Source organism: Paroedura picta, chromosome 9, assembly GCF_049243985.1.
Source record: "Paroedura picta isolate Pp20150507F chromosome 9, Ppicta_v3.0, whole genome shotgun sequence".
NCBI classification, from domain to species: domain Eukaryota; kingdom Metazoa; phylum Chordata; class Lepidosauria; order Squamata; family Gekkonidae; genus Paroedura; species Paroedura picta.
Window position 1 is genome coordinate 39,656,559 of NC_135377.1, and position 15,032 is coordinate 39,671,590.

At 40.4% G+C, this 15,032-nt stretch overlaps 1 protein-coding gene across 1 annotated transcript in view; it reads right to left on the minus strand.

The window, feature by feature from the left end:
* The window catches only part of LOC143844796 (chloride channel protein C-like), a 74,604-nt gene that overhangs the window by 47,311 nt on the left and 12,261 nt on the right, over nucleotides 1-15,032 (minus strand). The window contains exons 5-11 of the mRNA XM_077352447.1: nucleotides 14,862-14,954; nucleotides 12,362-12,605; nucleotides 6,327-6,521; nucleotides 4,578-4,675; nucleotides 3,717-3,820; nucleotides 2,389-2,560; nucleotides 50-221 (exon numbers count right to left, since the gene is read on the minus strand). Of these exons, the coding sequence (XP_077208562.1) occupies nucleotides 50-221; nucleotides 2,389-2,560; nucleotides 3,717-3,820; nucleotides 4,578-4,675; nucleotides 6,327-6,521; nucleotides 12,362-12,605; nucleotides 14,862-14,954 (1,078 nt within the window). The remainder of the gene's footprint in view (nucleotides 1-49; nucleotides 222-2,388; nucleotides 2,561-3,716; nucleotides 3,821-4,577; nucleotides 4,676-6,326; nucleotides 6,522-12,361; nucleotides 12,606-14,861; nucleotides 14,955-15,032) is intronic.

Sequence of the window (15,032 nt, forward strand, 5' to 3'; positions counted from 1 at the left end):
ATAGTTCTCCTTGCAAATTAGATTAATTTTAAAACACACAAACACATACCATTATAACGGTGAGGGAAATAGTTAGCCTTGAAACACCACTGAAAAATGAAGCAGCACCAACAGCAGCAAACAGTCCTGGATCAATCCATGCAGCAAACTCATCAGTCTGAATTCCAAAAATGGAAACCAAGATCAAGCCAACAATCCTTCCATATAATGCTCCTATGTATCTACAAAGGAGAAGAAGAAAACAAGAGCTCTACTCAGGAAAGATACACCCAGTTCTCATTTTCTTTTTGTGCTATATTTGTGGGGACACTGATTGAGACCTTGCAGTTGGACATTCTCTCTTTAAGCAATTGGATGTAGGGCAGCATTGGTATACAAGCAGAGATGGTTCAGCTCCTATTTTCCCCCTGTAGAAAAAATAAGGGGAAAGGGGCATGCTAGCAATCGGGGGGGGGGGTGCACAGCCTTCCTACAAATGTATTTTAGAAAAAATGTAAAAGCCCAAGATTTACAATAATGGCAGGACGCATAGTGTATTGTTAACCATTTTTTGTTGTGGAAAAACTTGTGGGCTTTCCGCACTCCTTCAAAATTGCACAATGGTTACTAATTGAAAACGCTACAGTTTTGCCGTTATACACAACGTCGTTGACAATCTGCAACACTCCTGACACCGATTTGCAAAAAGCGCTTCATTGTAGCGCTTTCAGGGAAATCCCAAAAAGTGGATTCACCCTCCGGAAAGCGCCACACTCCTGCAACCAATCTGCAACACTAGTGGGAAAGTTCTGTGTGTTACCATTGTTGCGGTTTCTGCAAAGTCCCTCCCCCTGGCTCTCTCCTCTGAGCTTCTGGCGAAGCGTTCCGCCATTTTTTTCTCCAAGAAAGCGGAGATCAACGCACCGGCAAGCCTCCGTTTAGCCAGTGAGGCTTCCCCGTCTGCAGTCCCTCTGTTTACAGTCACTAAGCACAAGCAACACAGAAGCCCGTTTGCTGATTTATTTTCCCTTTATTTTTCACACTGTTTTTGGCCGAAAATCGCGCCCGTGAGGGGGGGGATTTTTTTTTTCACTCAGGGGGGAGCGTGGCAACGATGAAACGGCTGCTCAAACACCACCTGCTAGCTGGATGGGTCTCTCCATTGCAACGAATCAACGCATATTCGTTGCAACGGGTGTGTTTGTTTGTTTTTTAAACCTTTCTTAAAGGGAAAGGGGCTGTTTGGGAGCATGATAACGGCTGCCCATTGGCTGCTTGACGGCCAGGGGCGGGACGAGCTTGGCAATAGCGCTTCCTAGCTAGCGATTTTTGCCGAGATCAGAAGCCTGTGGGAAACGATAGAAACGCAACTGGATTCCACTACAAAGGCAGGTATGCATAACGACGAATTCCACTATTTTAAATGGCGATTTTTCGTTCAGCAAACAATTGCTACATGGATCCCGGTGCGGAAAGCCCCTCGAGTTATCCATGCTGAAGTATCATGGGAACTTCATTGTTAATTAGCAGTGATGTCACACACACACTGTCCAATAAGCGCTTGGGACATACACACAATCTCATTCCACACAGTAATTACCATTGCAGTGAGGGAACATTTGTGTTTTTCTACCAATAACATACTGTTGTTAGAGTACTGGGAATATACAAAGCCCATATAACAGAAGTTCTACTTTGAGGAAATAGATTCCACATAAATAAGAAAAATAATACTTATTAGCTGTGCAAAAATCCTGATAGAGCATAAAAATGAAGGTTAAAGATAGGGGTTCAAATTTCTCTGTCATACACTCAAAAGAATAATGCACCTTTTATCCTGTCCATGTCCTCTTTACATTAACCTGATATGTATGAGATTCAAAGAAAAAAAGCTCTTTATTAGGTTTTTCATTTCTTTTCAGACATGTGCTAGGAGGCTGAATTCCAGTAAGACTTTTCGAAGAAGTTGGCTTTTATACCCTGATATTCACTACCCAAGGGTGGCTTACAATCTCCTTCCCTTCCTCTCCTGACAACAGACACCTTGTTGGGTAGGTGGACCTGAGAGAACTATGATTGATCCAAGGTCACCTAACTGGCTTATGGAGGAGGGGGGAATCAAACCCAGCCCTTCAGATTAGAGTCTGCCAGTCTTAACTATTACACCACACACCAGCTCTCACCTTTCCCTCCTTACCCCAGACTCATCAAAGCAAAACCCATTTTGTCTAGTATAAAAGATGGATGCTATACCTGGCTACCACCCTCATGTGTAGTAAATAATGGCTATTTTTTACTTTAAGTTGATTTTTAAGTGTAGGGCTAAGTGGAATATACTAAACTGCTGTCACTACATTTCAGTTTTCAGCAGAGATAATTGTGCCCTAGAGTATCGTTGGCAGTACTTACAGCATAGGTATAACCAAACCACTGGCAACAGCAGACCCTGCTGTCAAGCAGGATAACAGGAAATAAAACACCAGTGCAGTAAAAAGAGAGGCATAACCAAATTCCTCGTGAGTCCCACGTCTGAACAGGTACATGATTCCTCTCATGCCATTCTCACCCAAGAGAGCAGCAGCTTTAAATGAGACAGAAGAGCAACAAAATAACAGTTCATACTGTTAAACCAAAAGAATCTCATATTTTAGTTCTTTTTTCTATTTTTTCTACTTAATTAGGAACAAAATAAGCTTCTGAGGGCACTCACTAATACACTCACTAAGCATGCCACAAAAACCATCTTTTCTTACATTCCTTTGTCTTAATAATCACTTGCGACTTAACCAGGTTTGCTTTCCAGTAACTGTATTTATTCTGCATGAATTTTAGCTCAAGGATTTTAGGCAACTTAAGCTAGGGAGTTCAAGCTATCCCTACTTGGGGCTGCAGGAAGTCAAGAATTCACCACCCACCCTCCTCACCCCTGAAAGGAGATAAGAAGATGGCGCCCAGCCTCCTTGCCCCGCATAGCAACAGGAAGAATCATAGAATCATAGAATCATAAGTTGGAAGGGGCCATACAGGCCATCTAGTCCAACCCCCTGCTCAACACAGTATCAGCCCAAAGCATCCTAAAGCAGTGAAGCTATCACTGTCCCTCATGGCCCTTTGGTGACAAGGGTAAGGAACAATGGTGCCCATTCTCCCATCACCTGACTATCAACCTCCCTCCACAATCAGGAGAGACAATAACATACAGAGGAGGTAAAGGGGCCACCCCCCCCACCCAACAGAGGGAGGGAAGGAGAGAGCAGACTCCTTGCAGGGAACCTACTCAAGCAGTTGGTTCTTTCTGGGCAGACCCAGATGCTGTGGGTGCATGGCCAGGCATGGAGACCTAGTGGGTAGGTCAGCCCATTGCACACATCTTTCTGATCTTGTCTTTTCATTACCATTATCTATTTTGGATTGTGATCTTTTTTGAAAATATTTAAAAACCCTCCTACTGACAAATCTTATACTGAAGTCCAATTGTCATCTGTTGATAAATGAACAATAATGGCATAATTGGGGGTCATCTGATCAACTGGAAAAAGAAGAAGAAGAAGAAGAAGAAGAAGAAGAAGAAGAAGAAGAAGAAGAAGAAGAAGAAGAAGAAGAAGAAGGAGTTGGTTCTTATGCTAATGTCTACAGAAATACCTGTGTAGCCCTTTTTAGAATTAGAAGCTTTGATCAGATCCTGACCCGAAAGGGGGAAAAATAATCTAGTTCTAGTTAAATGTTCTTGTACATACCTTCATTAAAGGTTTGATTTGAATTTTTCACTAAATCTGGCCCGATCTGTAATGCTGCCGGTGGACAATTATATTCTGAAATTTGCCATTTGACCTGGCTTATGCTTCAAAAACAAAAGAAAAGATACAATATTAATTCATAATTAAAATACAACCAGTCTACAAAATAGTATCAAATTGTTATAAAACAGGTGCTTTCTTGAAAAACTGACATCTTTATGTCTTTAAGACTAGAGTTAAACGTCCACATAGGAAGGAAAATTAGTGATAAAGACATTATATATCGTGGATTTTTTGTTTCTATTCTATACTCAGCAGTTAGACTCCACCCACCCCCCATCCAGAAGATACCTCGATTTTTTAGTTCTTTATGTGGCAGTCCTTCTAAAAGGTGGCAGAAGAAGACCCCAGGCCCATCACTGAGCAATTAATAGCATAAGGGGGAGAGGAGAGATTCTCTGCCAGCACTGCAATGCCATGGCTTTATAATTCTACTAGCCATAAAGCCCACTGCACATTGAAATTCAGCAGGCACTACGGTGGCTCTTGGGGGGGAGGAGTCACAGGGAGGGAGAGCATTTAAAATGACAGGGAAGGCCAGGGGAGAAGAGGAAGGCCTCCCGCCTCCCTCCCAACCTTCCCTGTCAGTGTGCAATGGCGCTGCAGCCAGGAGGCACCTCCCGATTTGGCCCTGCCTTGGACAGGCCATGCCCTGTGGCATGTACATATTTCATGTCCTATGCTCCTGCATACAAACATAGTTTTGCATTTTATGGAATATTCAGACAGGGACCTACTTTCAAACTGTAGAAGCATTATCAAACCCACGAAACCTATAAAATAATGTCTTTCTTTACTTACTTTTCTGATTTACTGGTCAAATCAAACATTGACTGGATCTTTACTGGTGTACAATGAAAGAAATACGGCACGTAGACAGTTGCAGTAATAGTTAAAACCTATACATTTGTATAGAAATGCACAAGGTAGAAATAGTGACATAGGATTAGTTTAAAATGAGCACATGCACATCCTCACAAAAACATGCAATAAATTTGGATCAGATAATCTTACATTTGGTATTCCTTATAGAATCATAAAATCATAGAATCATAGAATCATAGAGCTGGAAGGGACCTCATGAGTCATCTAATCCATTATGTAGGACACTCACATCCCAATCACTCATCTACTGTAACCTGCCACCCCTTTGCCTTCACAGAATCAGCCTCTCTGTCAGGTGGCTATCTAGCCTCTGTTTAAAAGTTTCCAAAGATGGAGAACCCACCACCTCCTGAGGAAGCCTGTTCCACTGAGAAACAGCTCTAATAGTCAGGAACTTCTTCCAGATGTTTAGATGGAATTTCTTTTGAATTAATTTCATCCCATTCATTCTGGTCTGTCCCTCTGGGGCAAGAGAGAACAATTCTGCCCCTCCATATGGCACCCTCGCCTCGTTTGCTTGCTTGCCCCACCCACTCACTTCCCCGGATCACCTCATTTGCTCGCTCACCTCCGGGCTGAAGTTGCACGTGCTGCCGTGCACCTTCCCTTCCCTTGCAGGTCCTGCCTGTGAAGAGTCCAGACAGGTGTGGTACGTGATGTGGGGGCGGCGCTTGAGTTTGGTGAAGGCCGGGCAGCCAGCCAGCCAGAGCCACGCCGTGTGCTCTCTTTGCAGCTGGGCACAGGACTTTCTAAGTACCTTATGGGACGCGGGACTATTTTGCCAAAGGTGGGAGAGTCCCGCAAGAAGTGGAACTAATGGTCACCTTACATAAGTGGCATGAGCAGCTTCCACTCCAGGATGAGTTTTCATGGTCATCTTTTTTTAAAGAACAAAGTTTGGGTCCAGTGGCACCCTTAAAACTCACAAAATTTTATTTAAGAAGTAAGTTTTCAAGTGCTCACAGACTTCTTCAGACTCAGTAAAATGGGAATTTACCAGCCCATACATATAGGCAGAGAGTAAGCAATAAATCAGTACACCACATAAGATGTTTAACAAATTCAAGGGCCTTACAGAAATAACAAGCTGAGTATATAAGATTATCATTTGTTTGGGTTTAACTCCAGAAAAACACAGTCAAGGAAATAAATATGTCAGGATTGGAGACTAATGGATCTTACATATTTACTTCCTTCACTATGTTTCCCCCCAGAGCTGAGCCAAAACAAATGATAAACTTATAAACTTAGCTCATTATTCCTGTAAGGCCCTTGAATCTACTCACTTCAAAATGTATGTTTTGCCTCTCTAGAATAGTCTGAGGCAGTTCACACAAAACAAAACAAACATTAAGGTCCCCTTTGTAAAATGTGTGGGTTCGCAGGAAGAATGCCTGGCTACTCAGCAAGCAAACAGATCCACATGCACAGCAACATTATCCAAAATAAAAATTGACACAAGATCTCAGTAATGCACACATGACGGGTCCCAATCATCCCACGTCCTTGTATACCTTGCATGAGGTTCTTTCTAACTTCTAAACGTAGCATTATTTGCTGTTCTGTTCATCCTTTCTTTTTCATGCCCAGGATTTCATTCTTATCAAAACCAGAGTAAATATGAGTAAATATGAAATATTCAAGAAAGTACTATTGAATACTTACAAGAATCAGGACAGATTCTAACAGCTTGGCTGTTTTTCTGAGGGATGTTTTTGGAATTGTGCTGAAGAACCACATACGTAATTTATTAATCTTGATATTCAGGAAAACAAAGAGAGCTCCTAAAAGACCCCCAAGTATTCCAAGGAAAATTGCTGGAACAAAGGCCAACACACTCATATCCAGTAAATTCTTAACCTGAGTTGAAAGAAAAAGAAACAGTGTGTTCTGTGAATATTGCCAGTTGGTTGATACACAGCTGCCACTGTGTAAGAAGCAGTATAAGACAACAGCTCAACAAATAAGCAGAAATTAGGTATATAAGAAGCAGATTGCTCTTGTGATAGTTTATAAACCCTAGTCAAGGTCTTTGTGCCAGATCTTCAGCATATCAAATGCAGCCTTCTACCTCTAGAATCTAGGCAAAGCTGTGCAAATTCTTTATACTGGAGATGTGTATGCAGATTTACATTAAACCAGAATTGGCATATATTCACCTACTGGGTATGTCCTGTGTTGTTTGATGCATGAATGACTGCTTAGCAAGTATCGGCCTTTTAAGGAAGCACTTTAAAAAGGATGATGTAATGACCTGTCAGCTGGATGTGGCAATGTCATCTGCAGGGGCCGGAATATTCAGTCTGCAATCAACTGGCATGAAGCAGCATTTAATGGATACGGAAATGCCCCATATTCTTCAGTCTTTCTCTTTCTAGTATTATGGTTCAACTTCATAGATGTCAAATTTCAGATGTTCAGTTATATAGGTGTCTATATATATATAGATATATATATATAGAGAGAGACACCTATATAACTGAACATCTGAAATTTGACATCTATGAAGTTGAACCATAATACTAGAAAGAGAAAGACTGAAGAACTGTCTGTTGTGTTTGAAACATGGTGTTTCTAATGTTTCGTAATTCCTGCAAGAGTTCATTCTATAGGTTAATAATATGCCTGCTCCTTAAATTCTACTTATATAACTAAGTTGATCTCCAACTTCTAAATAAGAGTATGTTGTCAAGTGGGATTTACTCCCAAGCAAATAGTAGCTTTCATACTAATACAGACATTTTTCAAGTCAAATAGCCCTTCAGAGACCAGAAGGTCTCTAAGGCGCTAGTGGATTCAAATTTAGATCTACTGCAGACCGGCACAGCTACCCTCCTGAAATTATCTTCAGGCATCTATAACATCCTGCACTTCAGAAAAATCAAGGAGATGTTATACAATAAAGCTTTGTTTACTAACTACACTATGTTGAACAGGGCAAAACAGAAGGGAAATATTTATCTTGGAAAATAACTCATAAGCTTTCCCTTTAGAGTTTATTAACTGTAAACTCAGTTGGTAACTTCTATAAAACACAAAAGAAGTCAAGTTTGCCTGCAGTCTGATACTAACAAAATTGCATTTTTCCCCTAGTTATTTGGCCAACCTAGAAACAGTGAAGCCATGGTGAAAACCATGTTGGCAGCAACTCTATCCAGCATTTCCTTGGGGGGGAAAGAAGTAAGATCAAGAGCTGTTCTATGAAATGTCCTAAAATGAGCTTGTAAAAAAACTATAAAATGTTATTTAAGGCAACAGCAGTTACAATACACTGTATTCATTTGGTAGGATAATTACAGATAAATAAGGAAGTGAGGTTGCACACCCTGATTAAGAGTAGGTAAAGACTTATTCTGAAATTGCCGTAGTGGATAGTGCAAAAGAAGAAGAGTTGGTTCTTATATGACATTTTTCTCTACCCGAAGGAGTCTCAAAGCGGCTTCCAGTCACCTTCCCTTTCCTCTCCCCACAGCAGACACCCTGTGAGGTTGGTGAGGCTGAGAGAGCCATGATTGTACTGCTTGGTCAGAACAGCTTTATTAGTGCTGTGGTGAGCCCAAGGTTACCCAGCTGGTTGCATGTGGAGGAGGAGTGGGGAATCAAACCCGGCATACCAGATTAGAAGTTGGTGCTCCTAACCACTACACTACATCAAGCTGTCTCTCCAGGAAAGACAGAGAAAGGAGCTGACTACATGTCTAACTGACTGGATCTGTGGCTTCCAAGTAGTAGAAGGATATTGTCCCTAAGAGAAGTAATCTGGAGACAAAGAATGACACTTAACAGGAGAGAAAGTGCTGGGTTCACTATTTAGAAATCTAAAATAAATAAATGAATGAATGAATAAATAAATAAATAAATAAATAAATAAATAAATCCTATCTAATAGTCTTATTGCTGCCCCCTGCAGAGTCCTCTTCTTCTTTGTACACCAGACATTGCCTATTCCAACAATATAAGCTACTTTAAAAAAAAAGCATTAAACTAGATTTCTTCCTTACATTTGCCTCAGTTGATCATATGTGGCAAGAGCCAGAGGGGGCACCAGCACAAAAGAGAGAGAGATAGAGAGAACAGTTTTTGATGATAAGCTTATTTCAGAGAGTAGTGACACCCACAGCAGCATTTCAGAACTGGGCTTCTAATGATATCAGTTTATTCCTAAAAGAGCTTTAAATATCAGAACCAACAGCTTCAATTAATCCAGAAAATAAACTGGTAACTGGTGGAAGGCAGAAAGTTAGCACCAGTCAGAAGCCATGCAACCACATTCTGGACTGACTCTTCTGCAAGCTTTCTTCAAGAGCAGATTCCAGTAATTTGGGACAAGGCCATAGAGACCACACATGTCAGGTCACTTCATAAAAGTGAAAACAGTATTCTACAATGCCTGTTGATATTCTCCTCTCACTTTTGCTATGCACTTTAGCTGTTTTCAGGATAACAGAGGCAAAGATAAGTAGAAAGAACTAGTCTCAGTTTTTCTAACAGGTTGGTAAACGGTTGGTAGCCTAAACAGACAAAGCACAGCTTCCATTTTCAGAGACAGCACTCCTCTGATTACTTCATGCTGAATTAAAATCTAGAGTTGGGTATTGATATTGTTGTCTGCCCATTAATGTGACCTGGACATAAAGCCATATTGCTCATGGACAACATTCTACTATATTACTGTTGTCTGTGGACACAAACAGACTGAGCTTGGGAGGTGAGACTGACATCCTGAACCCTCACTAGGGATTTGATGGTTCCAGGATTTTAGCCAATTACTGAACAGAATTATGGACCAGTCATGGGCCTCTGATAACAGCCAATGGCTTAGCAGGAAGCTTTAGAATGTATATAAGTTCAATAGTTCTGATTATTTGTATTCAGTGTTCTCTTGTTCAAATAAAGTTTATTGTTCCAATAAAGTTATTGGTTGTTTGGAACTGAGTGTCCATGTCTTGCTGAACCCAATGATTCAATAATTTCTGTCTCAGGAACTCTCCCAGAAGGCAAAGTAGAATTACAAAATTTCTTCTTGAGTGAGACTGGAAGATCATGACTGGAAGAGCGAGTTGGGTGTAGTAGTTAGGAGTGTGGACTTCTAATCTGGCGAGCCAGGTTTGATTCTGCACTCCCCCCGTTGCAGCCAGCTGGGTGACCTTGGGCTCACCACAGCACTGATAAAGCTGTTCTGATTGAGCAGTGATATCAGGGATCTCTCAGCCTCACCCACCTCACAGGGTGTCTCTCTTGGTCAGCAGTAGTTTGACTGATTGACTCTCTTGATCAGCTGTAGTATTGATCCAAGACAGCCAGCTTGGTGTAGTCATTAAGAGTGCGGAGTTCTAATCTGGCAAGCTGGGTTTGATTCCCAGCTCCTCCCCCACATGCAGCCAGCTAGGTGATCTTGAGTTCACCACAGCACTGCTAAAGGTGTTCTGACTGAGCAGTGATATCAGGGCTCTCTCAGCCTCACCCACCTCACAGGGTGTCTGTTGTGGGGAGAGGAAAGGGAAGGCATCTGTAAGCCTCCTTCAGCTAGAGAAAAGTGGCATATAAGAACCAACTCTTCTTCATGTGTGAAGTCCCCCCAAAAAGTGGGGGCATGGTATGTTCCACCTGGAGAACAATCCCCAGCAACTATAATATCTGGTACTGTAATTAGAATATTTAAATAGGTTTAACTATTGTTACACAAAGAAAGAACCAACACTTGAAGAGCTCAAGACCTCCTTGAATATTATTACAGGTAAATTTGCTGTGAGACTATTTTATTTCTAAAAGTTTACTTTCTTCCTGTCTTCACTCTAATTGCATCCAAATTCAATTATATTTGCTAAATTCCATGAACATACAGCTGGATAGGTATCAGATGAGAAAGAATTCCACAAAGGAATACTAAAGAATTCCATAAAGGAATACTAAAGAACAGCCTGCAAAAATCATATTAAGATAATCAAAATAGGAATAAAAATTAATAGAAAAAATATTGCTACTGAGCTTATAACAGAGATTGAACTCAAAGAATCAAACACTGGAATTAAGATTGGAGGAAGGAATATAAATAATCTTCAATATACTGATGTCACTACCTTCCTGTCAGTAACTAAGGAAGGCCTAGAATAGCTGATTATAAAAGTTAATGAAGTAAGTAAGAAATTTGGCCTTTTCGTAAACACTAAAAAGACAAAAATAATGACCCGGTAAAAAACAGACATGTCACAATAACAATTGATGGTGAAGAGATCAATTGCATTCAATAATTCATTTTTCTTGGATCACAAATTGATGTGAGTAGCAATTGTAGTATGGAAATAAAACATAGAATTGCTCTGGGTTGCTCAGCAATGATAAGCTTGAACCGAGCATGGAAAAGCAAGGATATAAGTCTGACTAACAAATGTAGTTAAACTCAAACTTAAATGGACTCCGGGGAATGGTAGAGGATGGGAAGGCCTGGAGGATCATTGTCCATGGGGTCACGATGGGTCGGACACGACTTCACACCTAACAACAACAATAACAAATCTAGATTAGTTAGATCTATCATATTTCCAATAGCTACTTATGGCTGTGAAAGTGGGATGATGAAAAAATCGGACAAGAGAAAAATCGATTCAATTGAACTCTGATGTTGGAGATGGCTTTTGCGGGTTCCATGGACAGCCAAAATCACAAACAAGGAAATACTACAGTGCATAAAGTCTGATATATCACTGGTAGGCAAAATCATGACATTCCAGCTCACTCACTTTGGTCATATCGTGTGATCCAACTCAATGGAGAATGATTATTCTAGGACTGGTCAATAGAAAAAGGAAACCAAGCTGACAAAGAATGCGGTCATTAGACACAATCAGAATGGACACTGGCCAGAACGTTGCATGGCTGAGGGAGGTGGTGCGGGATCGAGAATCATGGCAGCTGTGCCATGGGATTGCCAAGAGTCGGACATGACTGAATGGCTGACAACAACAACAAGTTGGTGCAACCAATGCTTAGTATTTGCAGGGGTTATTGCTATAAAACAGGATGGATCATTCTGTAAAGGTTTCTTGTCACTCAGTTCTCTTAGTGAGGTTTCAGCCTTGCCAAAAACATAAACAAGACAAGACACAGACTGTCCCCAACTATGTTGTGCATCAGTTTCTGTTTACACATTCCAGACTGAGGGACAGAAGATATTTTGTGGCAGACACATGAAAAGCAAAAATTAGTTTTTGCTTAAAACAGTCTATAATGCAAATGTTAAATATGCATTGACTAGAGCGTAACTTCTCTTCATGTCACACATGACACCAATAAGTTAGGTAAGAAGAGCTGAGATGCATTTTTAGAACATGTGTGAAAATGTTTTTTTACAGGAAAAATGGGTCCTCTTTCATCTTCTGCAAGTGCAGCTCCACCAAGGGAAGGGGTGGCTTTTCCCCTTGTCCTGTCACTCAGTCTACCAAGCTGCAATGCACAGCTAATCCTCTGTCTGCATAACCTCAGCAATGATATTCCCCATGGTTGGAAGCAGCTGTAGGAACCAAGAGAAGCATGGGAAATTGTGTGTGCCTTCCATGCACAGATGAGTGGATTCAATCAGTTATGGTCCTCTTTTAAATGTGAATTAAAGCACAGCAGAAATATTTTAAATAAATTGATAAGTTCAAAGCAATATGGATGCTGACATATAATGCCAGGTTGTTCATAAATGCAGCACATACCCAAAATAAAATCCTTTTCTCAGCTTTGAAAAATCCAAACTGGCCCCTGTAGACAAACCCACAGAGAGAAGAGGAGAGTAAATCTGTGGTGAAAGCAGCCATCATGCAGCAGAAGAAGGTTTGCCAGGCCAGCTTAATGTCCCAGAAAGAGGCCACTTCCTCCAGTGTAAATAGAAGTCCACCCACTGGAGCGTGGAAAACAGAGGCAATTCCTGCTCCTGCCCCAGCAGTAATGAAATTCCTCCTAAAGGAGGGAGACAAAACACAATAGACAAGAACAACAATGCAGCACAAGACAGCACAGTTTTTTTTCAGAATCCCATTTTGTATAATAGACTTTTGTGTCCTTGATCTTTAGTACAGACTTAAAGAGTTACCATTTGGTGAGCTAGGAAGAAGTTCCCAATTTAGACATTTTGGGGAATAGGAGTCAAAATACTATCTCTTTTTTTAACCGCCCACAGAGATAGACAATGGAATCTCTCAGAGCAGTAAAGTTTCAAACTAGCCTTCCCAGTTTACTGAGCACTGCCCACCTAAAACTCCTTCCAGGCCAGGTTTTCAAGATCACCTTTATCTTCCTGATATGATCCTGAAAGAATAGGGTGCTAATGTAGGAGAATGAAAACTTCAAAACTTGAAAATGCCCCTTCACATTACATATATACATTTCTATTACTAACAATTCATATACTTTAAAATAAACATTTTGTTTTTAATAACTGCTTCCTATGAAGTAAATAAATGGTTTTCCTTTCAATTCTGGAAAAGAAGTGTTGCTACAATCATATGGAGGTATGAAAATAGGGATGCCACCTTCAGGTGAGAGCTGGAGGTCACCTGGAATTACAGCTCATCTCCAGACTACAGAGAGATCAGTTCCTCTGGAGAAAATGGATGTTTTGACCGGGGGGGGGGGCATGGCTATTGTATCCCATGAGGTCCCTGTCCTCCTCAGACTCCATCCCCAAATTTGCAGTTTCCTAGCCTGGATCTGGTAACCCTACTCCCAATCCCTCCCGTTGACCAGAAGGAGGGACCTGACAGCCCTACATGACAATGGTGGGCCACCTGAAACTCACACTTGTCAGTAGGTTATGATTATCACAAACTGTTTCTGGATGATCTGTTCAGAGTTCACAGAGTCTTGTAAAGCTGAATCAGATCACGTAGTCTGGTACAATGGGAGCTCAGGAGCCAATATAATACCTGTGTAGTCTGAACGAGGAATTCCAGTTGCTAGGGGGACTTTTATGAATGTGCAAAGGATCTTTGAAAATTTGCAGAATTGGTTTTACATTAAATTCCTTGCGAAAATAAGTTTAAGGAATATGTCCCTAGTTTATGTCAGTAATTGTGGAGGCGAGCTTAAGAGGGCAAACGTATCATGTTTATTTGGACTGTCTGGTTATCCTTGGGCCATAGGAAGCTTTTTCTTTGGATGTACAACAAACACAATGGTCAGAGGCATGTTTTATTTATATACTTTGATCATCCAGTGAATTAAAACTGTAGTACATGATCCTTCAATCCCTTCCATATGCAAGCTTAACACAAACAATCAAAATAAATCCAGTGTAAAATAGAACCTTTCAGGATGCCCCACAGGTTTGCATATGCCAACTTTTCAAAATAAAAGAATGCATTTATAATTCATGTTCCTACTGAAAGACCTGCTGATTTTTCACATCTGAATTGGTTGGAAATATGTTTTTAAAAACAAGCAGGCAAAGGAAGTGTTTTTCCAGTTTCTCACACAGAGTGAAACCCTGACATGTTAACAATGTAGAGTGCTATCATGAATGGAAAGTTCTATTTTGTACATTCTTTATCAATTGATTTTGAGAGTGTTCTATGTAAATGTTTCAAAATATTTTATGTAAACTGTCTAGAGCCGTAGGGAAGGGCGATATAAAAATCTAAATAAAATAAATAAATAAACATGTACCTGAAGGCCATGAACAATCAGAGCAGGAGTCTAAATCTCATTTCCTTCTATGTATTCAACATAGCGCTTTCATTTTACAATATATGACCTTTGTCTACCCCAGGCTTTCTCAAGGGATTTCTTGACAGCCTTGGAAGGGTTTCCTGAATGGGTGGGAGTTAGTTATTTTTAATATATTTTTAATTTGTTAGACAGTTATTGGGTGATATGACCATATATGACCGTATATGTTGACCCCCCCCCTCCCATGGCCAATGATGTTTTCCAATTGATATAAAAAGACAAAACAGTTTGCTTGGTAGAGCACTATTTTTTTCTTCCTTAACTAAGAAAAGGCTGCTAAACATGAAAAGTCACATTAGTATGTGGCACAATTTAAAGAAAAAGAGGCAGTGAAATCTAGAAGCTTCAGGATAATTGAAAACTCATGGTGCACCATGAAGCCACACAAATAGGAGGAGGTGCAGCAAAAATACCTACAAACTTTCTACACAGATATATACTTCAGACGTTGCATACTTTGATTTAAAAATACTTGATACATTTTCTTACTTGTCAGCTGAATTCCAAAATCTGGTCAAGGAAGGAAGATGAATTCCAAGGATTTCAGACTTGAACTGGCTCAATCCATAGCCTATTATTGCACTGAAAAAAATGTATACGTATTAATGCAATATTTAACTTGTACTATTACAAAATTTCAATTAAGGAGAAGAAATACAC